The sequence below is a fragment of the Prionailurus viverrinus genome, chromosome D1 (genome assembly GCF_022837055.1).
Source record: "Prionailurus viverrinus isolate Anna chromosome D1, UM_Priviv_1.0, whole genome shotgun sequence".
Taxonomy (NCBI): domain Eukaryota; kingdom Metazoa; phylum Chordata; class Mammalia; order Carnivora; family Felidae; genus Prionailurus; species Prionailurus viverrinus.
The window spans coordinates 57,161,177-57,188,519 of record NC_062570.1 but is presented as its reverse complement, the minus strand read 5'-3'; the positions used below and the strand labels follow the sequence as shown (position 1 = coordinate 57,188,519).

Below are 27,343 nucleotides of genomic sequence, written 5' to 3'. Positions count from 1 at the left end.
GTCATATTTACCCTTCTGCTCCCCAACCCCCTCCACCAAGATGCCTGTACTTTATGGAGCTGCTACCATGAGTTCCCCAAGGCGGGCTGGCCATTGTGATTCCTGGTGAATGGACTTCCTCTTGGCTCTGGATCCTCAGAGCTCAGAGAGGAGATGGGGGTTTGGTGAGAGGGGATGAGATCTTGCGGGAGACAGGGATTCCAGGGAGGGGGACAGTGGGGGGGAACAAGGGCTCTAGATGGGGCTCATGGAGGGTGACAAAATTTCTGTGAGGGGGGGGGACAAGAGCTTGGTCAGGGACAGACTGAGAATGGGAGTGTAAGAAGAGACTGGAGAATCGGGACTGAATGATCCCAGGGCATGGGGATCATTGAAATTCCCTCTCCCTGCCATCTCTTTCCTGCTAACAGAGGAAGTGAAAATATCCAGGGGAATGCTGAGGCATGAGGCTGAGGGGAGGCGACACAGCAGCCTCCTCCCATCAGTAGGGCTGGATCTAAACAAACCCAGCCTCCCACAGAACTCTGGCCCTGGGCTGTCCCAGCCAGGAATCAGAGGAATTCAGAGAGACAGAGACAGAAGGAACAAGTGGCTGCATGAGGCAGGCACTTGGAGAGTGGGGTCAAGTTTTGCAGGAATTCCTAACCCATCTTGGAAGAGGTGGCTGCGGTCCAGTGTGGCCCAGGCAGCATCAGCCTGGTGCCTGGAGTCTCCACATTAGCGCCTCCCTTCTAGAAGTGGCTCGCAACTGCTGTCTCCAGGGGCCTCCCGATAAGGTCTCACTCCCTCTCTCCTGCTCAGCTCCACTCTTGAAATTGAAATACGGGCTGGAATTCACTGCACCCCAAAAATCATGGGACCCAGGATAGGTAAGTCTAGATGACGTAAGGAAGGGGCATTGGGAGGGAGTCTGGGGGCTATGTTCCCAGTGTGGAGGGTGAGGAGGTTGTAGAGCCAAAATGGGTAAACTGGGGTGAAGTCGGGTGGGATGGGGGGCTTGGCGTTCCCCATGCAGAGCCAGACATAAGGAAATATAGTGAAGGTGTATTGAATGAATGAGTGAATAACCAAAGGGGCAGGAAGGGATACTGTTTGCTCAGCTGGAGGCAGGGAACCCAGCCTATGCTCCCTGATGACACAAGGATGTTGAAAGGGCGGTGCAAATTCAGGCCACTGAGCCCCTCACCGAGCTGAGCCCTGTTCTCCCTCTGAAGTAGGCAGAGATACAGACAAAGCAGAGAAAAACACAGATAAAAGTGTAGTCAGAGACAGAGCAAGTCCAGAGATATGCAGTCAGACAAAGGCTGGGACAGAAGGGCGACAGGACAGAGGAGAAGACAAAGACCAGCAGGTGTCTGCAGGAGCATGCAGGGAAAGGGAGGGAGGTCAGCCCCAGAGAGCTGGCTGCAGAAGAGACAGGGAGAAATGAAGAGAAGCAGAGATCATGTGGGAGAGAGAACCAGAGACAGAGACAGGAGAGAGACAGGAGACCTGCCACGAAGAATCTGAAAGATCAGTAGAGAAGAGAAACAGGTTCAGAGAGAGACCTGCAGAGCCAAGCCTGGAGTGTGACTGAAGCACCACGTGGAGACGGTGGCAGTTCTGTGAACAGAGCACCCAGTTGAGCATTTCTTGGGCAGGCAAAGGAGGAGGAGGAAACAAAGGGTTCTTCAGATGGGGTGGCCCTCCGGGCTGGCTGCCCTGTGGTGATCACTTCTGGCCTCTTTCTAGCTGTCTGTCCTCCTCCAGCTGTGTTAGCCTCACCCCCACTCAGGCAAGACTGAACTTGCTCCCTGTCTCGTGCACGCGACAGTAAGGGCTTTGTGGGCAAGCTGACGCACCTGGGGACCATGGCATGGCAGGAAGGGTGGGATGGATGCTTCCTCTAGGGACCTCAAAGGAGAGATGACAGTGAGATCAGAGTTGGACGGATTGGTTTGGAGATGGGTCACTGACAAACCAAATTCCCCCTCAGCCTTGGCTCATGGCAGGATGGGAGGGTTGGTGATCTTATAGGTATGGGAAGAAACTAGAGACTTTGGCTGTACTGCGCTTGCCCCCTGCCCCACTGTTATTCTGACCCCTGCAGGGCTCAGTTCTGGAATATTCTCTAGCTGCCCCCACATCCCACACATAGAGCAGGAGGCTGACCCCAGCATCTACCCACTGGGCCACCAAAAGTCTTGCTTCCTGAGCTCTAACTTAAGCTGAGAGGCTAGTCTTCCTCCATGCTCTCTTTCTGGTCTGAGGGCACTCTGAAGGATGTGGGAATTCAGGTGGGGCTGGGTATAAAGCCTGGATCCTGGGAAAAGAGCAGGGACCAGCTTTCCTGAGGGAGGGAGGCAGCTCTACCAGCCAGGGGCTGACACACAAAGAGCAGTCAGGGTCAGATCTGGCTCTTGGCCTAGCCCCACCACCAACTCACCACATGTCCTTAGGCAACACGCAGAGCTTCCCCATCTGTGGGGGAGGAGTTGGAGAAAATGATCTTCCAAGGCCATTCCCATTTTGTGGTTTCAGAGAAGCCACTTTCCTACTTCTGCCCCTTTGCTCAGCTTTTACCTCCACCAGGAAGGTATTTGTCCATTTTTCTTCACCCATTCTGGTGAAATTTGCTATTTTCCTCCTTCAAATTTGCCAACTCTCCAAATGCCAACTCCTCCAGGAAGCCTTCCAGACCAATTCTCCCAGCTGGAAGTAACCTTTCTCATATATGCTGTTTCACTTTTCTTTTTTGAGGTTCATCTTTTCTTGTTCCTAATATTGTTTCTGTTGCTTTTGAACCCCCCTGGGTTCAAAGTGAGCCAATCTAGGGCAGACAGGTAGGGCAAGGGAAAGAACCAGCAGTCCTGGGTTAAAATTTGAACTCTGTATCACTGGCTTTATGAGAATGAAGTGACAATCTCTCAACCTTTCTGATAGTTGAGGAAACAGATGCTCAGAGAGGGCAAGTGACTCACCCAAGGTCACCCACCAAAGGAGCAGCAGAGTGGGGGCCAGAACCCAGGTTGTCTTGATGCCAAAGCTCTTTCCTTTCTCTGCCATTACCCTCAGGGCTCCCACCTCCCTTCCACAGACCCCACACTAGTGAGACTCCACCCATTTGGGCATTTCTCCACTGGTTCCAGACAAAGCAAACTATTCTCTGTGCTAGTGACTGGGGAGTAGGCAGGTTTGGGGATGATTATTTCATCCCAGGCTAGGCCTTGCCTACTGGGCCAGATCTCAGGCAGCTGTGAACCAGATGTCAAGCTAGCCTAGAGCCTACAATTGGGTGCCAAGCATTCAATGCCCAGTCTGCTTTCTGAGACCCACTGTCTCTGTGCAGTAGATGGAGGGGGTTGGCCAAGGTGGTCGTTTGGTCTCTTCCTGTACTGAGAAGCTCAGTCTTCTGTGTCTGCAAGGAGCAATGCAGCAAGGGCCTCTCTGTAGGGGAAGAGATCTCCCCATCAGTGTTAAGGGAGCCTGGCTATTTCCAGGGTGCCAGCTTGAACTTCAGCTGCACCCTGGGGGTCAAGAAGAAGTAAAGACATAAACTTGGTTCCAGCCACCCCTCATATGCTACAGCCCAGAGCCCTAAGCACTAATGCTTGAAACAATGGAGAACAATGCCAGTCTCACCAGACTGGGGGCTCCCTGGAGGTGGGGTCACATTTGATTCCCTTCTTAAGGGCCCAGATCTGAGCACAGGCTGGGCAGAGGCACGACATTGGGAAAGTCACGGTACATAGACTGTCCTCCTTCACTCCATGCCTCCCCCATGACATTCCTTCCTTCCCTCCAACCTGTTGTGAAAGCCTACTCTCCTTGAGGACAGGAGACTCATGATATGGAGTGAGGTTGGGTTTGATAGGGCTCCAAGGAGTAAATGTAAGCATGGAGAAATGAGCTGGGACTCACGGTTGGGGGACCGAGCATGGCCAAAGTCAGTGGCTACCTGTCTCTGAGCCTCATTCTCAATGTTTTAAGCTGAAGGAGACCGACCTGAATTCCCTGTGGGCTCAAGGCTTGCCCTCCCCCCAGGCCCTCCTCATTATTTTTAAGGTCTTCTTGGGTTCAGATAGGATAGCCAGGGCCAGAACTGGAAACAGAAAGTCCCAGCACAGAGTGCCTGACCCAGCTTGGAAACCACCAGAAAGTGCTTGGCCTCCTCCCCCACCCTGCATGGATCTCCTTCAAGAAGCAACAGCTGGAAGGCTCGCAGTAGCTGGACCTCAAGCATGCTATTGTCCTCCCAACAGACCACCCAAAGTCCTGCTAGCAGGAATTTCCCAAAGATGGCAGCCAAGCTCTTCGTGGCTTTGACTCTTCCTCCTCCAGGAGCCCACCAGGCCATGCTGGGAACTGGAGCACTAAGGGGGCCCACTCCACCCCCACCCCAACCTGGGCCCCTCCTCTCCAGGCCCTGGCCTTCCCTTCGCCCTCATCCAGCTTAGCTGAATTCAACAACCATGTTTTTAAGCTGAGCCAGGTCTTGAAAGATAAGAAGTGGTTTGCTGGGGAGGAAGGACACTCCAGGCTGAGGGTACAGTACGTGCAAAGGCTGAGGGGTGAAAAGAACAGGATGAATTTGGGGAAGGGCAAGCATCTACGGGGCCAGAGAATAATGTTCGCTAGGGGTGGGTAGATGAAGCAGGAACAGTTCCTGGGGGCCTTGCCCTCTTGAGGCTGAGGTGTCGGTACTCACATGTTGCGGATGGGGTGGGAAAGGAGGAGGGGGCTAACTGTTGTTGAGGACTGCAGTGTACCCGGCACAGCATTTTCCTTCAATCCTACAAAAAGGCCACGAGACGGGCACTCTTCTCTCGCTTCCAGAGAAGGAAAATGAGGCTTACAGGGGTTACATAAACTGCCCTAGGTCACATAGCTACAATGTAGCAAAGCAAATATTTGAATCCAAAGTCTTCTGACCCAGAGGGTTTCAGCAGGCACTTGACATGATCCCTCGGGACACAGGACGGGACAGGCTCTGCCCTAGGGAGTTCACTGCTTAATCAGGGGGACATAAGTAGTGCAGGAGACTGACCAGCCCTGTGGCCCAGAGCAAGGGCTTAGGCAACTGGCCCAGGAAGGGGTTTTATGGAAGGAAAGACAGCTGGTATGGGCTGCAGGAGCTAGGCAAGAAGGACCAGCAAGCCGAGGGAATACAGGGCAAGGAGGTAAGAAGGGCTCGACGCAAGGGTTGGCCACACTGGCCTCCTTCTACCCCAGCACTTCCAGAGAGAGCTGTCTGCTTGTTATGAGGGACAGATTGCCCAATACTTGCCGTGGGGGATATTTCCCTTCCCAGGCTTGGGCTGTGGGGGCTGTGTGTGCATTAGTGCTGGAGGCTGGTGGATTTTCCAAAAACATCTTGGCGCCTTTGGAACACTGTCCCCTCCCCTGACCTTGGCATCTGACCACAGTTCCAGGGCGGGTTTCTCTTTCGCTCTGTTCTCTTCAGGTGGGGCACATGGCAGAGGCGTCTCATTCTTACTGGGCAAGTTGCCCACTTGTGGTTTCTGTTACCTTCTCTCCACTCATGTCTCCAGACAGCCAGAGATCTCGCTCCAGCCCATATCCCCTCATGGGCTCTCCTGGAGCCCGTGGCCTCCTAGGCATTTCTCCCTTGGTGCCCCCTGGCCACCCCAAGCTCACCATGGCCAAGGCTGAGCTCACCACTCAGTACCACCCTATAATCCTGGCCTTCAATGTTGGCATGTCCAGATGCAGAGCTGCGCCTCTCCCCACTCCACCCCTGCCCCCAGGATTCCTCAGCCTCCTGCAACCCCCATAGCTGATTTTCCATGAAGTCCTGCCCATCCTACTTCCCACTGTGGTACCTTGGCTTGTTACTCTCCATTCCCACTGCCACTACCTGACCCAGGCCCCAGAGTCCCTTGCTGCTCTGGACCCCACCCCTGCCTTTGCCCTAATCCCTGCCCACCACCTGACTTCTCCACTTTCCCTGCAGAGACATGGAGGTCTTCCCAGGAGGCCAAATCGGACCTCATCCTTGGGCTCAGAACAAAGCCCAGCCCTACAGTCTGGCATTCAAGGCTTGTCAAGTCTGGCTCCTCCAAGCGCTCTAGTCTCACCCCCTCAACCTTGGCCCCAGGGCTCCAGCTTTGTCAGACTGTTTGTTCCCTGAGCATTCTTTGTGCTTTGATACTTCTGCCCTTTTCTCTGATGTTTCTTCCTTTAGGAAGCTTTCCAGAAACTTGCAGTCTAGGCCGGGGACTCTGCTCTGTTTCTGTAGGCTTGAAACTCCTTGTATCACATCAGTGAGCACATTTCACTGTGATTCTGTGTTAGATGTCTGCCTCCCCCCAGCCCCCCCATACATACACTGGGAGCTCCCTGAGGACAGGGACTGGGGCTGCTGGCCTCTGGGTCCCCAGAGGCCTGCCTCAGGTTGCTGTCAGGATGTGTGGAATAAATCTTCACTGTGACTTCTAGAACCAGCAGGGACCAGTTCTTCCCATATGGTGACCCTGGGCAAATCATAGCGCTCTCTGGTCCTGTTTCCTCATTCCTCAAAGCGTTAACCTAGCCCTGGCTTCCTGTCCAGTGGACTCCCCAGGCCCAGTGTTGCTGTGAAGTCACAAGCAGGTGAAGAGAGTCCATCAAACAGACGAGACAGGCACCCCCCCCCCTCCGTCAAAGAGACTCCAACAGGGCAAATTGCCACATGTAGGCCCAGAAGCTTGGACCAGCTGAGTGTTGGCATATGAGAATGTGGGCCCAGTATTGCCAGATCTGCTAATCTTTCAAAAAGAAGCAAAAAAATCTGGAGTTTATGTCAAGTTTCCTGTTTTTAAATGTTGGCAACCAGCTGAAAAACACTGAGAAAGCAAGCATTGTGAAAGCCCCCCAAAATGTCTAGAAGTCAGATGTACCCCCCCCCCCCCAGGCAGGACTGCCATGTGCCACACCACTCCAGATGGCACCATTCACTTTGTGGTGCACAGCCCACACAACTGTACATGGGCCTTTGGCCAGGGCCTCCCCATTGTAACCTCTGCCCTATACTCTATCTCTGCTAGTTCCTTTGGTGGCTTTGGCAAAAAATGTGGAGGAGAGAACTTTCGTTCTCTTGCACAGGGAAGTTATTAGGAAAAAAAAAAGACGTTTGAATGCAGCTGGTGAGATGGGTTGGGGAGAGGACAAGAAATAGCAGAGGGAGGCATCCAGAGGGGTCTGTATTGCTTCAGGGATCAGAAGGAGGTGAGAGAGTGACACCAGGGCTGAGTCTCCCACAGGAAGGAGTATGAGTTATTCTGGGGCCTGGTGACCACACCTGGAAATAGATTCCCTAGTGAGTTTGGGGCAGAGGCTGACGAAATTGCTACTTGTGGGACATCCTGATATTGACAAAGGGTGTTATCCTGTGTGACCCTCATACAGGCTTCAGAGACAAGGTTTAGTATTCCTATCTTGCAGAGGCTCAGTGAAGTCTACTTGCTGGCCCAAGGCCATACTGGGTCTAAGTGATCTTTGATCTTGCTCTCTCTGCTGGAGACAGGCTCTTTCTTGAGAGAAAGAGTCATTGCCCTGACCCCCCCCCCCCCCACTTAGTTCTCAGGATGTGGAAACTGTCACATTTCTCAGCAGATCCCTCCTGAAAGTTCAATTCTGGGCCTTGGTGATGAGTCCTGAACTCCCACCATACTTAGGTCCCCCAGAGTATAGGACTTAGATCCCCACATGTCCCCCTTCCCTCATTATCGTTGCTGTTGGGGGCCCAGGAGTCAGATAGATCCAGGTTCTGGTCCAGGCTTTCCCATTTACCAGCCCCAGGACTCTGGGTAAGTTGCTTTCCCTCTGTGCCTCAGTTTCCTCCTCTATATCCTGGGGTCACAACAGCTGTCTCAAAGGGTTGTCTGGAGGATTGGTGAGGGAGCCCAGCCTAGCCAAGCACAGCACATAGTATTGCTTGGTCTGTGATAGCCCCTCAGACAAGCTCCTCTAAGTCCCTTCTTGTAGAGGATTAGGGTGAGCCAGAGAGCTGAGTCTCCCAGCCTCCCAACTTTCCAGCCTTCCTGGGTTGAACTTTTTCTGAATTCTCAAGTACCAGATGTGGTAATGTTCCTTGCAGTCACAAAGCAAGTATGGAGGCCTGTCGGGAGTTTGTGTCAGGATAGACAGCTAACGGAAAGACTGGCTGCCTGATGAGGAATAAAACAACATTTACTGAACATCTGCTATGTATTGTATCCATGCTGGCTCCCCACATATTACTGACATAACCTGTTGGTAAGACCAAGTTTACCATGATAAGGGATAATACCACTTCTCAAAGCTTTGGCACGATTCAGAGTGGGGAGGCAAGGTCAATATTTGTTGAGAATTGAAAGTTTGTTTTAAGGCAGGTCTTTTAGTATGGGGAGGGAGGTGGAAGAGGGAGGCTTGACTGGGATTGGGTAAGAATCATGATACAACAGTTTGTTGGTGGAAACAGAAGATAAGGATTTTGTGCACAGAGATTCAAAGAATCAGAGGCACACACTCTGTTGATGGTTTCCCTTGAAGAGTCGAGCAGTCTTTCAGGAAGTTCCTGTAATGAACAATCAAGCCATTTGCTTGAGCTGGTCAGTCTGGGAAGAGTAAGAAGAAAAAATGCTAATGAAGACAGTGGAATTGCAAGGTCAAGTTAGTGCAGACCATAAGATGTGGTTCCAGGCTTTCAGTGTCCAGGCTAAACATGGGGTGGAAGGATCTGATTGTCGGTGGGTGCTTTGTGTACTGGGATGTAGGGATTACAGGCCCTGTCACAGATGAGAAAGCAAAGGGGCCACTGGTCCAAAACCACACAGCAGGATTGCAGCCAGTGGGGATTGAAACCTGGGCAATTGCTTCTAAAGCCAGTGAGTGTGCATGGAGGGAAGGGGTTCAGGTCCTCAGGTCTTGTGGTAAATTTGGGCCTGGATGAAAGGCAGAGACAATCTAGGGATGGAAGAAGGAGGTGTTAACTTGGAGGGGTCAGGTGCACATGGAAGGGAATGGGTTCAGTTTGACCTTGTGGCCTCGGAAGCACTTGAAGGTTATAAGGAGAGGGGAGGGCAATCGTCCTCAGTGGGGCCTACTGTATCCCAGGCCTGAGCCAGCCCCCCTAGATGCCTCTCTTAGATGAGGAAACTGCTCAGATGTTTCCTCTGAGATGAAAGGGCATGTCCAGGCTCACACAGCTGCCGGTGGCAGAGCTGGGGTTCGAGCCTAGGTCTGAGGACTTTGAAACCCACACTCAGCCCCACACCTGCCTGGAATTTTCTTTTTTGCAGCTGGGAGGTGGCTGGAGGAGGCCAGACTTTGAGCCTTTCCAGCAAAGAACAGGCAGAGAAAAGTAGTCCTCTCTGTCAGGCTACTCTCTGAAACCTTCCTCCCCATCACCATGGATCCAGCTGGTGTGAAGAATACTGACTCTTGTCATGGAGGGGGCAGGGAGACCCCAGACCAGAGCCCAGAGGCTCTGCCTCTGCCTTGCAGACATTCAGAGTTTATCCTTCAGTGAACTGAAGGTCTCTGACAGACATTCAAGATGACTGTCTGACTGGCTAGCTAGCTAGTTTAGCTTATCTGAACAGACAAGTCTTCTGAGAGACAGCCAGACCAATGACTTACCAGCTGATGGACATGAGTTGGCCTGTGCGTGGCCAGCCATGTAACCAACTGACAGACACACAGACCCCTTGCCTGCCACTCTAGGGGCGTGGGCTCCAGCCCTGGGAACCACCTGGCCTACCTAAAGCCCCCAAACCTGGTTGCTCACCTGGGAGAGAAACAGACTCCGATTTTTTCCTGGAGCCTGACTTCCTGACTCTCCCCTCATTCCCACAGGATACCCAGTCCCAGCCCAGGTTCAACTCCACAGCTGCCCGCTCTTCTGTCAGGGATGACCCCTGACAAAGTTTTCACCGGATGGGAAGGTCCTCAGAGATGTCACATGAGGAGGACCTACCTTCCTGGTCTCAGGATCCTCCTGTCGAGAGGAGCTTTGTCCTTATTCACAGAGTTGGACTGTTTCCTGCCAGCTCACTCAGAGGCCTCAGCCCACAGGAAGAGCTTGGAGAGGTCTGGCTACCTGCCTGACCAGCCCCGTTCAGTGTTCAGTGATCAACTGACCACCCTGCGCACTAACTGGTGGCTGCTTTCAGATCCCAGGGGCCACAGCTTCCCTCTACTAGACCACAGGAAGGTGGAACATTCTAAGCTGGTCCACTGATCTTCTGTCCCCCTCCCTCATCCATATCCTGGACTTCTTTCAGAGCTGGGGCTCCTGGTCAGCGACTTCTGCCCGCCCCCCAACTCAGCTCCAGCCTCATCATCTGGTTGGCCTGACCCCTTGATGTTATTGGGTGGGCACTGGCCTGGTGGCCTGGTTAGGCTTGGTTGGGCTCAGACAGAGAAGAGCATCTCCCCCTCATCCATACTGTGCAAGGAACATGGAGTGATGTTGAGGTTAACACCTGGGCTTGAGTCCCTGCACCAACATTAATCAGCAGAGCTAGCTACTTCTGAGCCTCTGTCCTCGTCAGATACAGAGATAACGAGAGCACCAAAGGCACAGAGCTATGGAGAGGTTTGCATGCATGTGAAGGCTGAGTTGCATGTAAAGTGTGTAGCCCAGAATCTCTGCTGTAGTAGGTGACCGTCTATGCTGGTGAGTGGAACCAGGGCTTGCAAACGTCCTATCAGCCTCCTCTGGGCAAGTTCACCTGGAGCCCCCTCACCTCCTTTTCTCCTCAGTGACCTCCGCAGAGCCCATCCCACCCCCACTTCACTGGGCCAGCCCCTTATCTCCTCCTGGTCAGGTGTCACTTTTGTTTCAATATCTCCTTGTTTCCTCTGAATACTTACATCCCCCATCGGGACTCCTCCCCAGCCACACACACTTTCATTTCCTCAAATTCCTCAAGCTATCTGAATAGACATTTCTCCAAAGAAGATAAACAAATGGCCAATAAGTAAGTGAAAAGACTCAACATCATTAGTCATTAGGGAAATGTTAATCAAAACCATACAAGATATCACTTCATGCCCACTACGATGGCTATCCTCAAAGAGACATGATAATAAGTCTTAACAAGGATGTGGAGAAATTAGAACCATCCTATGCTGAGGGTGGGAGTATAAAACAGCGCAGTCACTTCGGAAAACAGTTTGGTAGTTTCTTAAAAATTTGAACAGAGTTGCCACATGACCCAGGAATTCCGCTCCTGGCTACATACCCAAGGGAACTGAGAACACATGTTGACACAAAAATGTGTACGATACATGAATGTTCACAACACCTGATACAATCCAGATGTCCTTCAACAGATGAATGGATAAACAAAATGCGATTTACATCCACAAAATAGAATGTTGTCCAGCCATAAAAAGAAAGGAGGTACTCATATGTGCAACAACATGGAGGCACCTTACACATTACGCTACGTGAAAGCAGCGAGGCGCAAAATAATTACATATTGTACTATTTTGTGTATATGAATTTATATGAAATATCCAGAATAGGCAAACCCAGAGAGCCAGAAAATAGATTAGTGGTTGCCAGGAGTTGGAGGGGAGGCAGGACTGCTAACAGGTATGTGGTTCTTTATTGGGATGATGAAAACGTTCTGGAATTAGTGGTGATGATGTATAGCTTTTTGAATATACCAAAAAGCACTGAATTGTGTACTTTAAAAGGGTGAGTTTTATGGTATATGAGTTATATCCCAATTAAAAAGAAATTCCTCAGGCTCTCAGGTACCTCGTGTGAGGAGCACAAACCCTTGGCTGTGGTGGTTCCAGGCCTCTGTAGCCCCTCCCTGATTCTGCCTTCTGGGTCTGGAGATGGAGAGTCCCTACCCCCCTACCTGGGTCAGAGGTGTCCTGAGTCCATTTCCAGACTCTACAAGGAGCTTGTTGAATGAGGGGAAACTCCTGCCAGGTTGAGAAACATAAGAAACAATGGAGGAGGCTTCCGCAGGAAGTGGGGCCCCAGGAAAGGAGGAAGGCCAAGGTGGTGGGGGTTTCCATCTAGGTGGAGGCATGGAGTCTCCCAAGGCTGGACTTCAAGCTCCTCACCGATAGTAAACATCAGGAGGGGCGCCTGGGCTCAGGTCATGATCTCATGGTTTGTGGGCCAGAGCCCTGCACTGGGCTCTGTGCTGACAGCTCTGAGCCTGGAGCCTGCTTCAGATTCTGTGTCTCCCTCTCTCTGCCCCTCCCCTGCTTGCACTCTCTCTCTCTCAAAAATAAATAAACATTAAAAAATTAAAAAACAAAACAAAAGGACATCAGGAGGCCCCAGGAGATGCCCTTGTGGGGGTTCAGCTTTCCTCTCACTGCAGTGAGTAAAATGCTGACATGTTACCGGTTTCCGTGGAAAAACCCAGACATGCCTGATGGGGCCAAGGGTCCAGGTTCTAACCATAGCTCTGCTTCCTGAGTCATCACAACACTTGGGGAGTTCAGTTTGTCCAGGGTGAGGGAGGTAGTTAAATGGGATGACCTCTGAGGGCCATTTCTGCACCAACTAGCAATATGGTTTGATTCATGAGTTAGAGATTGGGCTAGTTAGCTCTATGATTACATGCAGGGTGGTGCCCTGTGGGGGTGTTGGTAACTGTTTTGAACTACTCCCAGGAAAAGCCTTTACCTGACCGTGGACCAAGCCTTGACCCTGCACCTGACCCCGAACCTGTGATTCCCACACCGAGCCAGACAGACCCACAGCCACTCAGCCTCTATGAGCACCAATGTCTCACAGCTACAGGCCCAAGGGGGTCTAAGTCTGCACATTCTTACTCCTGGAGACCTTGCTTGAAACTTATGTAGTGTGGCCAGCAATGCCTCCCTAGAAGGAAGGTTTATGCTGGGAAAGGAATGAAGTCACTGTGAGATAGGTGGTTTCCGTTAGGATCTGGCCAGCGTGGGCACGTGGGGCACATACCCTCTTAGGAAGGGCCCTCCCATCACTGGGACTCAGGGAGGCTGAAGGTGCTCAGACTCTCAGATTCTCACCTATGCCTGGAATACCTTGGGCGACCTGAGTCAGGGACATCCTCTGGGATTCCATCTCTACCCTCACCTCCTGGATGTCTGTCCCACAGGTCCAGTGGGTGAGGAGCCCCGGATGTCAGACAAGGACACCAAGGCCATGATGAGCACAGAAGACATACCTCAAGGCAAGGCCAGCCCAAACTCTCAGGACTTGCAACGAAGTGTGTTCTATAGCATCAAGGTATCTCTCAGGGCCTGCCGGGAGCAGGGGTGTCCGGACCTGGCAGAGAAGGCCGTGTAACTCCAAGCAAGCTGCTGCTTTTCTCTGAGTCTCAGTTTCCTCGTCTGTAGAATGGGTGGCTGTGAGAATCAAAGGGACAATCTACCAAAGCATTTAGCTTAGTTTTGGGCATGGAGAAGAAACAAGGGCTGCCCCGGAGGCAGTGGGGCACCAGTCTCCTTGCCTCCCCATGTCCCTGCAAGGAAAGAGAAGGACCCCAGAGATCCTATCTGTATGAATATCAGGGAGCTCTGGCTCCACCAAGGGCAGCCCTAAAAATGCAAGTGACCCCTGGGCGCCGGGGCCTGTGCCAAGTGACGTCTTGTTTAGTCCTCGCAGTCACCCTGAGTGGCAGGGATGTCGTCCTTGCTGTGTGCAAGAGGAAACCAAGACTCAGGAACAGAGAGACTGTTTTTAAGCTCTGGAATAAACACCCTTCTTTGAAGCAAGTTTTCCTTCTCCTGGGAATACTGCCAGTTCACCAGGAGGGAGGCCAGACGTTTAGGATGGAGTTGGGTGGGGTGGGCAGTTTGGGGATTCGGTGTGTGCACGTGGTCTCCCAGAGGAGCTCTAAGGGGAGGACCGGGTGGAGTGAGCAGGGAAGGATCCGGGAGAACTTCCCGGAGAAAGGGGACAGGGTGGTGGAATAGGGAGGACGGTCCAGTCTAGCCCAGGTGGGCTCTGAGGGTCAGAGTGACTCTCATCATTCTTGGCCCCACAAAGACCCTACTCTCAGTCATGTGGGTCTGAGATGGCACCCAGGACAGCTTGTGTAGTTTTTAGGCCTGTGTGAGAAGCCATGGGCTACTCCAATAACTCTCTCTCTCTTTCTCTCGCCCCTCTTGTTCTTGGCCCTCCCGCCCTTACTCTCTCTCTCTCCTGTGTGTCTATCTCCTCTGACTCTATTTCCCCATCTTTATTCCTTGCTCCTCCCTTCCCCCAACTCTGTCTCTGTCTCCCAACCACCACCCTCTCTAACTGCATCCCCACCTGTCTCCCTGCTGCCCCGCCGGCTGCCACCGCCTTGGCCCCTCCGGCAGTTCTTCGTCCTGTGCCACAGCCTGCTGCAGCTGGCACAGCTCATGATCTCCGGCTACCTCAAGAGCTCCATCTCCACAGTGGAGAAGCGCTTCGGCCTCTCCAGTCAGACCTCAGGGCTGCTGGCTGCCTTCAATGAGGTACTGGCCCTGGAGGAGTCACAGGGGTGGGTGTTGAGGGCGACTCTCACCTGGCCTCCTCATCCTTCTCTCTCACCACCCTGACATAGGCCCTTCCCCTCCTGGTGCCCACAGGCGACCCCATTACAGCTTCCTCCCCTAAGATTTTCTCCTCAGCCAGCTCCTTCCTCATGTTCCGGTAGAGAAACTGACCTCTGCCTCCCTGTAACATCAGAGCACTGGCAGTCCTGCCCTCAGGGGCACTCTAACGGGGGGTATGGGGTATTTTAGAGCTAGTCAGAATTCCCGTGTCCACCCACTCTCCCTTTGGTTCCTTTACCTTCCCAGGGACCTGGCTGTTGCCTGTCCCAGGAAGGACTCAGAGGAAGTCACTTCAATAGTAGAGGGAGAGATTTAAATTAGATCAAAGGCAGAACTGTGGACCAGTGGGTTGTGGGGGAAGGGAGCCATACATGGGATGAGTGTCTCCTCAGAGTTGCCCAGAGATCCACAAGTCTGGGGCCGACAGCCAAGCGATGAGGAGGGGACAAGCTACTTTGGGGGGATTTAGAGATCAGGGTCCAGCTGTGCCCCAGCCCCCCCCACCAGATGTTTTCCACCTCAGAGAAGGGTCACTGTCCACAGTACCCTTTCTCCCCTCCCCATAGCAGATTTCTGTGCAGTTGTCTCCCCCTGGGGTGATGTGTCACATTCAACCCAAGGCCTGCCGACTACACCCTCAGATATCTCTCAGACCCCACCTCCAGATGTCAGAGGTGGGAAGGAAAGGTCACTACCTAGCTCTGGGACCTTAGGGAAGCCACTCCACCACTCACCCCACCCCCCCAACCCCCCAGAGCCTCAGTGTCCTGTCTATAAAATGGAGAGTGGCTACCTTCTCAGACTTGGTCCACCTACCAACTCTCTTGCAGATACTGCCTCACCCCCCCCCCACCCCCCAGCAGCGAGGAGCCTGGGGCTCAGGGCGAGTGTCACAGCCAAAAAGCAATGGGCAGCACATTTCAGCTTCTGGTCGTAGAGCCTGCCCCATCGCTGCAAGCTCTCAAGTCCCCTCCAGTGCCCACATCCTAAGTTTTTTATTCTAAGGCTTGAAATTCCAAGAAATTCTTAGTCCTCTGGCTTTAGATTTTATTTGTTTGCCTCAATTGTGATATCCCAGAAACTTAACAACCCTTTCCTTAACTGTCCCCCCTCTTCCGTGTTCTAACATGGGGTCCAACCCATTTTCCAGAATGAAATTGAACTGCTAGCCTTGTCCGCTCTGCCCTCATTTCTCTCCCCTAATGGGACAGTGGGGACCCTCCTAGGGGGACCCAGAATCTGCATAAGAGGGGCCCGGATGATTCTCATTCAGCCAGCTAGTCCTTTATTCGGATGGGAACCCCAGATTGGTGACAGAAGTGAGGGTGGTGCTGGCCTGTGGCAGCTCTGCTCCATTCGAATGGGTCCCCTCATCCCTCGGCAGGTGGGGAACACAGCCCTGATTGTGTTTGTGAGCTACTTTGGCAGCCGAGTCCACCGGCCCCGACTGATCGGCTATGGGGCTGTCCTTGTGGCCCTGGCAGGCCTGCTCATGAGTCTCCCACACTTCATCTCGGAGCCATACCGCTACGACCATGCCAGCCCCGGTAAGACCAGGAAGGGCTGGGCTGGAGACGTACGTGAGGAGCTGCATTACCATGCACCAGGGCCCATCCCCAGGCCCGTTGGTCAGAACGGGCATTTTCTGTTCCTCTCCACTCCCTCAGTCCCAGTCCGGGTGGGTCCTTCTGGCAGTCCTGGAGAGTGGGGTTGTCTTGGGGCGGAGGGCTGAAACCCTCTGATCCTCTCTTAGTGAGGGCCTACTTATATGTCACTGTATTTTTGAGGTGGGGTGAATTACAACACAGCCTCCGTCAGGGCCTGGCACGTAGTAAGTCCTCGGGAAAGGATTGTGAAATAGTAATAACGGTGTCACATACCACTTATGGTGTACCAGACACTGTCCTGAGTATTTAGGTGTATTCATGCATTTATTTAGTCCTCACAAGAAGCCAAGATGTTAATGAAAGAATGAATGAGTGAATGAACAAATTAAAAAATGAAAGAATTTTAGAGAGGAGTAGTGAAGCCCCTGTTTAGCCCAGTGAGATTTTGTTGAGGGCCTATTGGACAGATAGATGCCTGTCCCTTGGAGAACAACCTAAGAAGCCTGAGCTTTATTCCTTCTCTCTCCCATCTACCCATGTATTTACCCATCGATCCCTTCACCCCTCTACCCATTGATCCATTCACCCATCTATCTACCTATCAATCCATTCATCCATCTATCTACCCTTCGATGCATTCACCCATCTAACTACCCACCCATCTATCCACCCTTCCATCTATCCATCTATCCTCCATCCATCCATCCATCCATCCATCCAGTGGTCCACCCAAGAAACCCTTCATGCTGCAGACTTTTTGTCAGGCCCTCTCAGGGGACTCAGTATTGCCTCCAGGGGGCTCCCAGTCTGGGACAGGAGACGGGCAAAGAAAAACCCTACAGTGTGTCCCTTGTGTGAGAAGGGAAGCACAGGGACTGAAGGAGCCCATGCCCCAGCCTAGCATCATGGAAGGCTTCCAGGGGAGGAATGTCTCAAAGAGCATCCTTCCTCCCTCCCTCCCTCCCCTGCCTTCTCATCAGCTCACATCCTGGGGCTCCCACTCTGTAGCACCAGCCCTAGGAAAGAGTCCAACTCCTTGGGAGTCAGCCAGAGAGAGCCACTAGAGCCCTGAGTGGACTGTAGTGTGGGGGAAGGAAGGCATTTTGAGTGGAAGGAACCACAAGGGCAATGGCAAGGGAAGTAGAGAAGTAGATAGTGTGCATGAAGAGCTCAGAGCTGTTATCTAGGCCTGAGTGGAAAGCGGTCAAGAGGCTTGATTGGAAGGCTGAAAAAAAAATTTCTGTGTCCAGAATTTCCACTTTCACAGAGCTTTTTCTGTACAGAGTCATACACGTTCTTCTCCATCCTCCCTGCCATACAACACCCCTCTGCCACAGGAGCCCTGTGAAACCCTGAGTAAAGCCTTCTCCTGCCTGAGCCTCAGTCTTCGATGAGAGACTAGGCTCAGTGACCTCCGAGCCCCCATCCTGCTCTGGTATTCCAGGCTATTTCATTCACTCATTCTTCACCCAAAATTAATTAATTTATTGTTAATACTTATGTGCCAGGCCCCTGATAGGCACTAGGGTTACTAGGGGTGGCCAAAGAAGACAGGGCTCTATGACAATCATCACATTTAATGGCTAGTAGGTGCTGTGTGTGGGCACCACTCACCACTCTTAACATTTACAGCCTTATAGCAGGTATTCTCTCAGTAGCCCATTTTACAGGTAAGGAAACCAATGTTCAGAGACAGGGATTTCCCGAAGGCCCACAGCTAGTGGAGCCATGACATGTCCAGGTAGCTTGGCCCTAGAGTCCCTGAGCCACTGAATTATTGTGCTTCTGAGTTTCTGTAGAATTTCCATTCTAGGAGACTCTTTTGACAGATGAGGAAACTGAGGCCCAGATGGGCTGAGGGCCTCTTGTCAAAGTCTCCCAGTCTTCTACCCAGGCAACCTTGGTTGAAGGTCAGGGTCCTTGACCCTGGTTCACGTGGCTTTTTCTCAGAGTCCTGGCTTCTATAAAGAGCTGGGCCTGCCACAGAGAGAAAGCCACTTCTACACCCACATTTGGGATAATAATAGCATGAGGGTCTCTTTAAGTTTGCTCACCAAATATTGGTGAGCTACAGGGAACAATTTTCTGGTACTAAATTAAGAAATTCCCCTTTACTGAACTCTGCATCTGTGTCCTGAGATGACACTGAGCCCACCCAAAATGAAGGCCAAGGGCACTAGAGCCCTCCACAGTCCAGGCCCAGCATCCCTCCCCTGCCCAGCCCTGCCCTCAGCCCTGGCTTTGCCCCTCACCCTCTGTGAGCCAGCCATGCTGAATTTCTCAAGCCCCTGGGTTTGCATATGCTGTGACCTCTCCCTGGAACACCCCTTCCACCTTCTCTTTCTGGAAAATCTTGTTTGTTCTTCTTGGCCTTGTTCAAACTCTACTTCCTTTGACAGCCCCTCCCTATCCCAGAGCCATGGTCACCATGGTATTTCTATATACCTCTGCTCAAAAAGGTGGCATAGGGTGGTTTTAAGACATAGACTCTAAGTTGAGCTTCCTGGGTTCCAATCTCAGCTCTGCTTTTGCCAGTTGCTGCCTGAGCATCAGTTTCCTCATCTGTACAATGGGAGTAATGAGGGCAACCATCCTCTAGGTTTGTTGGGGGAGGGAGTCAAATGATTTATACACACATCACTTAAAATGCTACCTTGCATCTGGTGCATGCTCTGTAAGTCTTAGCTATTGCCATAATATTTTTTTATCATCTCTTAGTGGACATGCCACAGGATTTTGAGGCTTCTCTGTGCCAGTCCAAAACCTTGGTCCCAGACCCAACCCCAGCTCCCTCCAACAGCAGCTGCTCAAGCTACACGGAGACCCAACATTTGGCTGTGGTAGGGATAATGTTCACGGCACAGACCCTGCTCGGCGTGGGCGGTGTGCCCATTCAGCCCTTCGGCATCTCCTACATCGATGATTTTGCTCACAACAGCAATTCGCCCCTCTACCTTGGTGAGGACCGGGGTCTGAGGGAGGGCCAGGCTCAGAGGAAGCGGTATGAGAGGCTCAGATAGGGGCTGGGCATGAGTCCCTGACCTCTGCTCCATGTGACCAGTAAAGGTCCAGAGAAGACCCAGAGTTTCCTGGGCCTAGCCAACTGCTCTTGCCTATTAGAGACTGGGCGGGCACTGATCTGCTGAGGGAAGCCAGGGCCAGAGGAGACTAACCCAGCCTTTGTGTTGCAGGGATCTTGTTTGCAGTAACCATGATGGGGCCAGGCATGGCCTATGGGCTGGGCGGTCTCATGCTGCGCCTTTATGTAGACATCGACCGGATGCCAGAAGGTGAGCCTCAGGAGCGCACAGTTGTCCCCGGGGGCACACAGATGCTAGCTAGCTTATGGATTGCTCATCTAATAGGAGACAATGAGCCAGGGGACTCAGGTTCAAATCCCAACAACCCCACTGACCTTGGACATGCCTCTTAACCTCTCTGAGCCTCAGCTTCTTCATCTTTGAGATACTCTCTGTCCTGTCCACCTCTCAGAGCTGCAATCAGAATCCAATGAAAGCTGAAGATAAGCTGTAAAGCACCATCAGACAGGGGAATGGAGAAGCATGCAGGAGAGAAGTTCTGGAGCAGGACTCAGATGCTTGGGCCTACCTCAGATGGAAACTTACTGGGTTGACCTCTAAGGACCCTTCTAGTTCTGACCACTTAAGGGTCTGGGAACCTGTGCCGAGGGCACCATTTAGGGAACCTCAGTCACTACTCCAGGTAGTAGCTGGGGTGGGCCAAAGAGTAGGTTGGAAGCTTGGCCTGAAGGTGCCAGGAGAGGGCAGTGGTAGGGGTCCCCGTGCTTTGGCACCCTACAGGGAATAGGAGAGGATTCCTTTTAGAACAGGTCACTGTGGCATCTCAGCTGCCTGATTGTCACATCTAAGCAGCTCTGAGCCCCAACCTATGCCTTCTACCTCCTGCTACTCAGAAGTCCCATCCCTCACCTGGAGATTTTCAGCAAGCTCTAGAAAGCTCAAGGTCACACACGTATGAATGGATGGACACGCAGATTCTGCTTCTTGTTCTCTGGTTTTTGCACAAAGGTGCCTCCAGGACAGGTCTGGGCAGCTCTGAACAGGTCTCACTAGGAATAGCCCTGCCCCGCCTTCCTCTCTTCTAGAAAGCTGGGGCCAGGAGCCAAGCGTGAGCTCTGGTTATTGTCCTTAGGTTTCCCAGACACGTCCCAATGCCGGGGAAGGGCGGTGTGTGTTTTCTGGCTCTGTTGACACCATCCTGGCAGATGTGGCACCTTCACAGGCAGATGTGGTGTTCCTGTGGACTGACCTCCCTACACTTTCTCTATGGGGGATTTCAGGGGTGGGCGTGGCGTGTCTGCTGCAGGCACAGCTGGGTGTGTGAGAAGCGGAGGAGTCAGGGAGATACGTGTGCTGACGCTCGCCAGGCTGGCACAGAAGCAGGGGAAATAATAGGTGTAGGAGGGATTTAGTGCAAAAACCAACTTCATTCCCAGCTTTACAGATACATTTGCTGAATGCCAGTTGTGTACTCTGGCCCCTGGCCAGGTAAGCTCAGGACCAATCACCTGGGAACCAGCCCCGCTCATGGGGTTGGTGTCATTATGCATCTGTGTCTTTATAAAGTGTTTGCGGATGCTATAGCAATTGAAGGAGGAGGTATCTGACTCAGCCTTGAGGTCAGGGCTTGGATGGGGGATGTGGGTGTTCCAGTCAGGAGGCACATCTGGAATAGTCTAGTCCTGATTACACCTGGGGAACTTGTTAAAGGTAAGACTCCTGGGTCACCTTCCCACCCCACCCCGTGGTAGTTTTAAGTTGGTCTTGGGTATTTTTGACAAAAACTCTGGTGATTTTGATGAGAATCTTGTGCTGAGAAGCACAGGAGTAGCCCTGACCATAACTTAATAATAATAATAATAATAATAAATCACAACAGTAACAGTAAGATGAGGAAGATGAGCAAACTCCTATACAGCACATACTCTGTGCTGGCACTATTCTAAATGCTTTACATGAGTCAGTTTCTGTGATTCATCACCTGTGATATAGGACTACTACTGTCTGTATTTTACAGAGGAAGACACTGAGGCACAAAGACGTTAAGTAATTTGCCCAAGATTGTTATGTTAGTAATGGGAATTCAGACTCAACGGTCCATTTCCAAAGTCCATAACATCGACCACTACACCCAATGCCAGGGTAGTTGAAAAAGCTGAGGTCCAAGAAGGGTCAAGGTCAGATGCGATGTAACTGGCAAAGCCACCACTGAAGCCCAGGTCCCCTGACTCTTGGTCCAAGTCACCTCACGTCTCAGAAGCCAGTCCCACGATGGTGGGATCCTGATCCTAACATCACTATGGTCTTCTCTTTCAGGTGGTATCAGCCTGACCTCAAAGGACCCCCGATGGGTGGGTGCCTGGTGGCTGGGCTTCCTCATCTCCGCTGGTGCGGTGGCCCTGGCTGCCGTCCCCTACTTCTTCTTCCCCAGGGAGATGCCCAAGGAGAAGCATGAACTTCGCTTTTGGCGAAAGGTCTTGACGGTCTCAGACTCACCTGTCAGCAAAGTAAGCCCCCTCCACATCCCCACCCGAGTCCAGGCTCCAGCCCCACCCACTTGTTCTCCTTTGTAACCTTAAACTTCATCCCTCCCCGGCACTGCACTTCACAACTTGCAAATCCATTCCTGTCCAGGCTTCACAGCATCCGCCTACAGCCCCACGCAATGAGTATGTCTGGCCCCTTCCACAGCTGAGGAGATTAGGGGCCAGAGGAGGAAATGACCTTCCCAAGGCCACAAGGCCACTGAGGGCATCACTGGGACGAGAACCCCAGCCTCTCTGATCCCATGCCCTGTCTCTAAACACTACACTTTGCACCTCTTTGCTCATCACTTCATGGTTTTTGTGAGTTCTAACTGTGCTGTGCCGGAGTAATATTGAGAGCTAGGGGGAGGGGAGAATGGGTGGGAAGGTCTGAGAAGACTTCTCTGAAGGGGTGGAAATTGAGCTGGACTTTGAAGGATGGTGGGAGCCTAGAGAAGGGCGTTCTAGGTGTGGACACAGTAGGTCAAAGAGTTCAGCTGTTGAAATGAATCTGGCCTTTTTAGAAGCAGTGAGGGGACAAACACACATTGAGTGCCTCCTCTAGGCCAGATGTCAGGCCGACACCGGAGCTCAGCACATGGCCTCTACCCTTAAAATAGGCATGGCCTAGTGGGGACAGAGATTCATAGATAAGTAACAAGCCATGAGGTGCTGGAGGACATCTCGCTGAAACCCCTGCTCGGCTGTGGGGCAGGTGGTCTTTCCTCAGAAGAGACCCACTGGGCAGATCAGATGACTGGTCGGGGGGCCTCCCTGTTTTCCACAGACTCACCAACACACGAGGCCCTAAAAACAATACATTGCCTCCAAAGTACAAAAGAAAATGACAAAATAGAAACGTTTCTTAAAAGTTCAATATACAAGTAATGTCAGCTTGATCAGGTTTTCTGTAATACACACATTTCATGACATTCTGAAAATCTGTACATTTGATTTTCTTGTTTCCCAAGTTCTCACACACACAACGTTTCTGTGACCAAATGTGTGGAGTTCCTCATGCCGATCAATTCTCGGCGATACCAACAAGGTGTCCCACTCAACCCTGACACTGTCTACCTGGAGGTAGCATCTGATCCCACAGGTTAGGGCTCAGATTCACAGTTGAAGTCCCACTTCATTTGCAGACAATAGGCTCACCCCCTGGTTACCCACAACTTCTGTCCTACTTGGCTGCAAATCAGGTTCCCACAGCCCCCTTCTTGGATTCCATGATTTTCTAGACTAACAGCTCACAGAACTCAGGAAAGGACTTACATTTACCAGCTAATTATGTAACAAGGGATATGATAAAGGGCATTGCTGAACAGCCAGATGAGATTACATAGAGCAGGGTCTGGGAGGGTCCCCAATGCAGGAGCTTCTGTCCCTAGTGGAGTTGGGGTGTGTCACGCTCCTGGCACGTGGATGTGTTCACCAACCTCAAACCCCATACTATTAGGATTTTTGGGGGGCTTTCTCCATATAGACATGATTGTCCTTAACTCCATTACCAGCCCCTCTCCCCTCCCTGAAGAATTGGGGGTGGGGGTGGAGGGGCCTGAAAGTTCTAAGCTTATAATCATGGTTTGGTCTTTCTGGTGACCACTTCCCATCCAGGAGCCCACTGAGAGTCATCTCATTAGAACAAAAGATGTTCCTCTCATCCAGGAAATTCCAAGGGATTTGGGAGCTTGGTGATAGATGCTCCCAGCACTTAGGAAATTATACAGATCTTAGGGCTCCATGTCAGGAACTGGGGTCAAAGACTAAGTATTAGAAGATTCTCCTAAGCACTCTTATTTACAAGAGTTTTAGGAGCTCTGTGTCAGGAATATATATATATATATATATATATATATATATACACACACATATATATATTTGCTTATTTATTTATGTTTATATATTTCTTATTAGTAATTGTGGAGAAATCACAATCACAAATCATTTGTTGCTAAGTAGTTCTAATTTCAAAGAGATGATTTGTAAAAAAGACTGTTGAATATTTTGCAACAAGAATAATTCTATTTCATGAGGCAGGTTGGTGCATTTGAATATGCTTGCTGTGATGTGAGCAAGAAAGTTTGGGCCTTGGAGAGAGGGCTGAAAATGTCTTCACCTAGAAAGGCTAGAATTTGAGCCCAAGTCTGTCTGACCTCAAACTTGGCTGTTCTATGACCCTCATGACCCATCTCCCTCTGCCCCCACCAGCACCACCGCCACCACCACCACTGGAGCAGAGGGTATATACACGGGACACCAACAAGAATTGATATTAGAACAGCCAATAGGGGCCAGAACAGGAAAGGCCTTGCCTGCCAGCTTTGAGAGCAGCAGGCAGCCCTGCAAGGAGGGTAAACAGGGGTCCCGTGGCTCTATCACTAGGTTCTAAGCTGAGAAAGGGACAGAGGAAGTGTGTGGACGTGGCTGGGGGTGGGGAGACTGATGCAGCAGCCATGGCTGCGGTCCAGGTGGGAACCGGTGCATTGGCAGTGAGGCAGGCCAAAGAGAGGAGTCCAGGAGCCTCCCAGGAGGGAGATTGCTTGGGCCCCGATGCTGCTTTGCTATGGGGCGTCCAGGATAGTGCAGGGCTGGGCTGATGCTGGGCTTGGAGGCAGGAGAAGGCAGGCCCTGCAGAGGGACCAGTATCATGGGAAGAAGACAGCTTGAAATCACAGATGGCACTTACTGGTTCTGCCTAGCTCAGGCCAGAATTTGAACGAGGTAAGGATTCCTAGAACTTGGAGGTGAGTTCTTAGAAGTAGGGGTAGTCATAGAGGAAGAGAAGAGCCTGGGTTTTTGGTTATGGGCAGTCTCCAAGTTGGGCCTTAAATCTGAGCAGAGAACAACCACTTGAGCCATGGGTGGCATCTGTGGGAGAAGCAAGGGTGAGACATGTGTCAGTTGTGTGACCTTGAGCCAGTCACTTCCCCATTCTGTTCTGTCATGGAAGACACTGAGGTTGGATTCCTGGAGCAATATTCTGTGTGCCTCGAAGTCTAAGAAGGCACAGTTTTTGGAGTTGAAGCTGCTGTGATGCAGAGATTTGGGTTTTAAGAGCTGCATCTCTGTGATGCTTTGAAACCCTGGCTCCCCGGCTGTGAACCTGTCTGGCTGTCTGGATTCATTCTGTCAGCACATTGGGGATGGGGAGTGAGGAAGGAAGGGGGTGAGAGGTTCTTAAAAAAGAACCGAAGGCTGAGAACATGATGATCTGCTTCCAGCAGCTCTCAGGCAATAAATATTGATGTGGGAGGAATTGTTCCCCCGCCTCCTTGAAGCTGCCTTGGCCAGCTCTGCTCGCAGTTACTCAGACTGGCCCAGCCCACTCAGGCCACTGAAGAGGAGGTAGATGGACGAAGAGGAAGGGCCCAATTAGGCAGAACTGGCAGCCAGAAAGTCCAGGCCCGCAGACATGGGAAGTGTAGCTTCTATAGAGAGCGGGAACAGGCAGGGGGAAAAGTGAAGGGAGGCTATTTCTCACATCCCTTCAAGCATCTTCTCCCAGGCTCAGGGGTCCCCTAAATACCCTCCTATAGTAAATGCAGTTTTTAAAGGTGGTGTGATGGTATGTGATATAAGGGTCGTGTGACCTGGCGAAGGTCTCTGACCTCAGTCTCCTTATCTCTAAAACGGGCAGAAGATTGGACAAGGGTTTACCAGATTCAAGGACGTCTTCTCTAAATGGCTCCCTATCTCTGGAGCAGTACATGAGCCCTTTCCCTGTGGGAGAAAATGGTGCCGTCCACAGCCTCTGCCCCAAGAAGCTCTCAGGTAATGAAGGCAGGCCAGACTCAGACAGACTGACTGACAGCTCAGGTTTCTCCAGGGTCGGTGCTTAGAGTTCTCTGCCTACAGGGAGGGGAGCATGAACAGTCTCCACAGAGAAGACTATAAGATGGTAGGTGGGGGAGGCTACACGGACGTGAAGGGGCAAAAGCTCTGCTTTCCTGCCTTTGATTCTGCCCATGTGTCTGTGGCCTCCTGGTGGCTACCAGACATCCTTCTCAAAGTGAACCAGGGCAGGTCTTACCTTTCTGCAAGCCACAGTGACCCTGTCTATAACCAGACAGTCTCTAAGTCAAGCCCCAGGACTCCTGGCAGATGGCTCTCTAGAGCCTGTGGAGTAGAAATGGCCTCTCAGGGGCTCCCCAGCAGGTCATCCGGTTCCATTAGGACCCCATTCAATCAGCAACACTCCTTTGCCCTCCACACCCTCAGGTCCCTCTTAGTGCCTACCCTTGGGTCTAGGCAAGGGGCTGACAAAGGCCTCATCCTTCGAGATCCCCTGTCCCTGCCCAGCCTCTGAGCACTGCTGGCTTCTGTCACCTTCTCTCTGTTCCAATTTCCCAGGAGTCTCCATGTCTGTCATTCTAGGCTGTCTCTCAGAGTCTGGTATTCTAATATTATAAAGTTCTAAATTTTGTATTTCTAGTAAAGATTCTCAAGTACTTGTGTTCTATTATTCTAAGATTCTATGCCTCATATGGTCTGTGACTCCAAAAATTCATATTTCTACATGGTTACAATTTGGGCTTATGAGTCTAGGAGTCTGTGAAATCTGTTTCCTCCCAATTGTTAACCTGATGTGCTTCTTTGGGAGAATGGTCAAGGATGGGGACAGGAGTGGGCAGTGGCAATGGCCCTTAAAGCCTAGGACTTATGGCCATCTAGGAGGCTTCTGTTCCCTTTGGACTTTGTGCTCCTTTTACAGCCCCTGTGAGGTCCAAGGTGACTTGTGTCTCTCTTATGCCTGGTACCTCTCCCTTGCAGTAACTGCCAGCAGCCTAGGCTGGCTCATGTCCCTAGCAACCCAGGCCTTGTGACTACCCCCCCCCCCCACCCCTCCTCAACTCTCTAAAGTAGAAGGTCTTGTGTGATCATCCAGTTCAACCCCCACTCTATCTTACAGATGGAGGGATTCAGGCCCAGAGAGGGTCAAGGTTGTTCCCAGAGCTGGACGAGTACCACCCCACCTTGCACCAGTCTATATAAGGCCAGGTCTTGGCCCCAAAGGGCTAAAGTGAGTCCTCCCCCCTTCATGGCCTGGTGTAGATCAGAGCTTCATCAAACACTGGGGCTGGAAGGCACTTTGGGGTGACCTGCTTGAGTGGTTTCAACAGAAACCCAAAGGTGCCACCATAGAGAGAACCCCAAGGGTGCCACCATATGGAGACTGAAGAGAGGTGTCTGCAGTAGAACTAAGGGCCTTCCACCTCCCTGAACACACACGTGCACACGCACGTGTGCACACACACACACACACACACACTTCAATCAGACAGATTCTACTTTTATGTGTTTTGATACCAGTCTTTTGAGTGAGGTTTCAATTGGGGAAAGGGTTTTGCTGCTAAAAACCCAGTTTTCAAAACACCGATCTAGTCCAGTACCTCCGTTGACTGCCGAGGAGACTGAGGCTAAAGAAGAGAGCTTACTGGAAGCTGATCTGGCCCAAGAGTTTCCTTGGTGCCTGAGGTGTCTGAGTGCCGGCCTAGCGGGAGGCCAGCAACAGGAGTTAGACATATGGTGTCTGTACCAAACCAGCCTGGGTATGAATCCTGCCTCTGCACTTATAAGTCTGAAATCCATAAAATGGGTATAATCACAACGTTCACATCTTGGGGGTTTTGTAAGAATGAAACAAAGTGTGAAGTGGGTTGTT

At 51.6% G+C, this 27,343-nt stretch overlaps 1 protein-coding gene across 3 annotated transcripts in view; it reads left to right on the top strand.

Moving 5' to 3' along the window:
* Window positions 1-545: 545 nt before the first annotated feature.
* Window positions 546-27,343, top strand: part of SLCO2B1 (solute carrier organic anion transporter family member 2B1) — a 46,508-nt gene continuing 19,710 nt past the window's right edge. Inside the window, exons 1-7 of one of the 3 annotated variants that reach the window (XM_047878473.1) lie at window positions 546-869; window positions 13,077-13,207; window positions 14,287-14,424; window positions 15,890-16,052; window positions 18,831-19,070; window positions 19,304-19,402; window positions 21,470-21,660. In XM_047878473.1, the coding sequence (XP_047734429.1) occupies window positions 854-869; window positions 13,077-13,207; window positions 14,287-14,424; window positions 15,890-16,052; window positions 18,831-19,070; window positions 19,304-19,402; window positions 21,470-21,660 (978 nt within the window). In that variant the 5' untranslated portion in view covers window positions 546-853. Of the gene's footprint in view, window positions 870-13,074; window positions 13,208-14,286; window positions 14,425-15,889; window positions 16,053-18,830; window positions 19,071-19,303; window positions 19,403-21,469; window positions 21,661-27,343 lie in introns of those variants that run through there. The other 2 variants (XM_047878474.1, XM_047878475.1) reach the window with 2 other exon arrangements.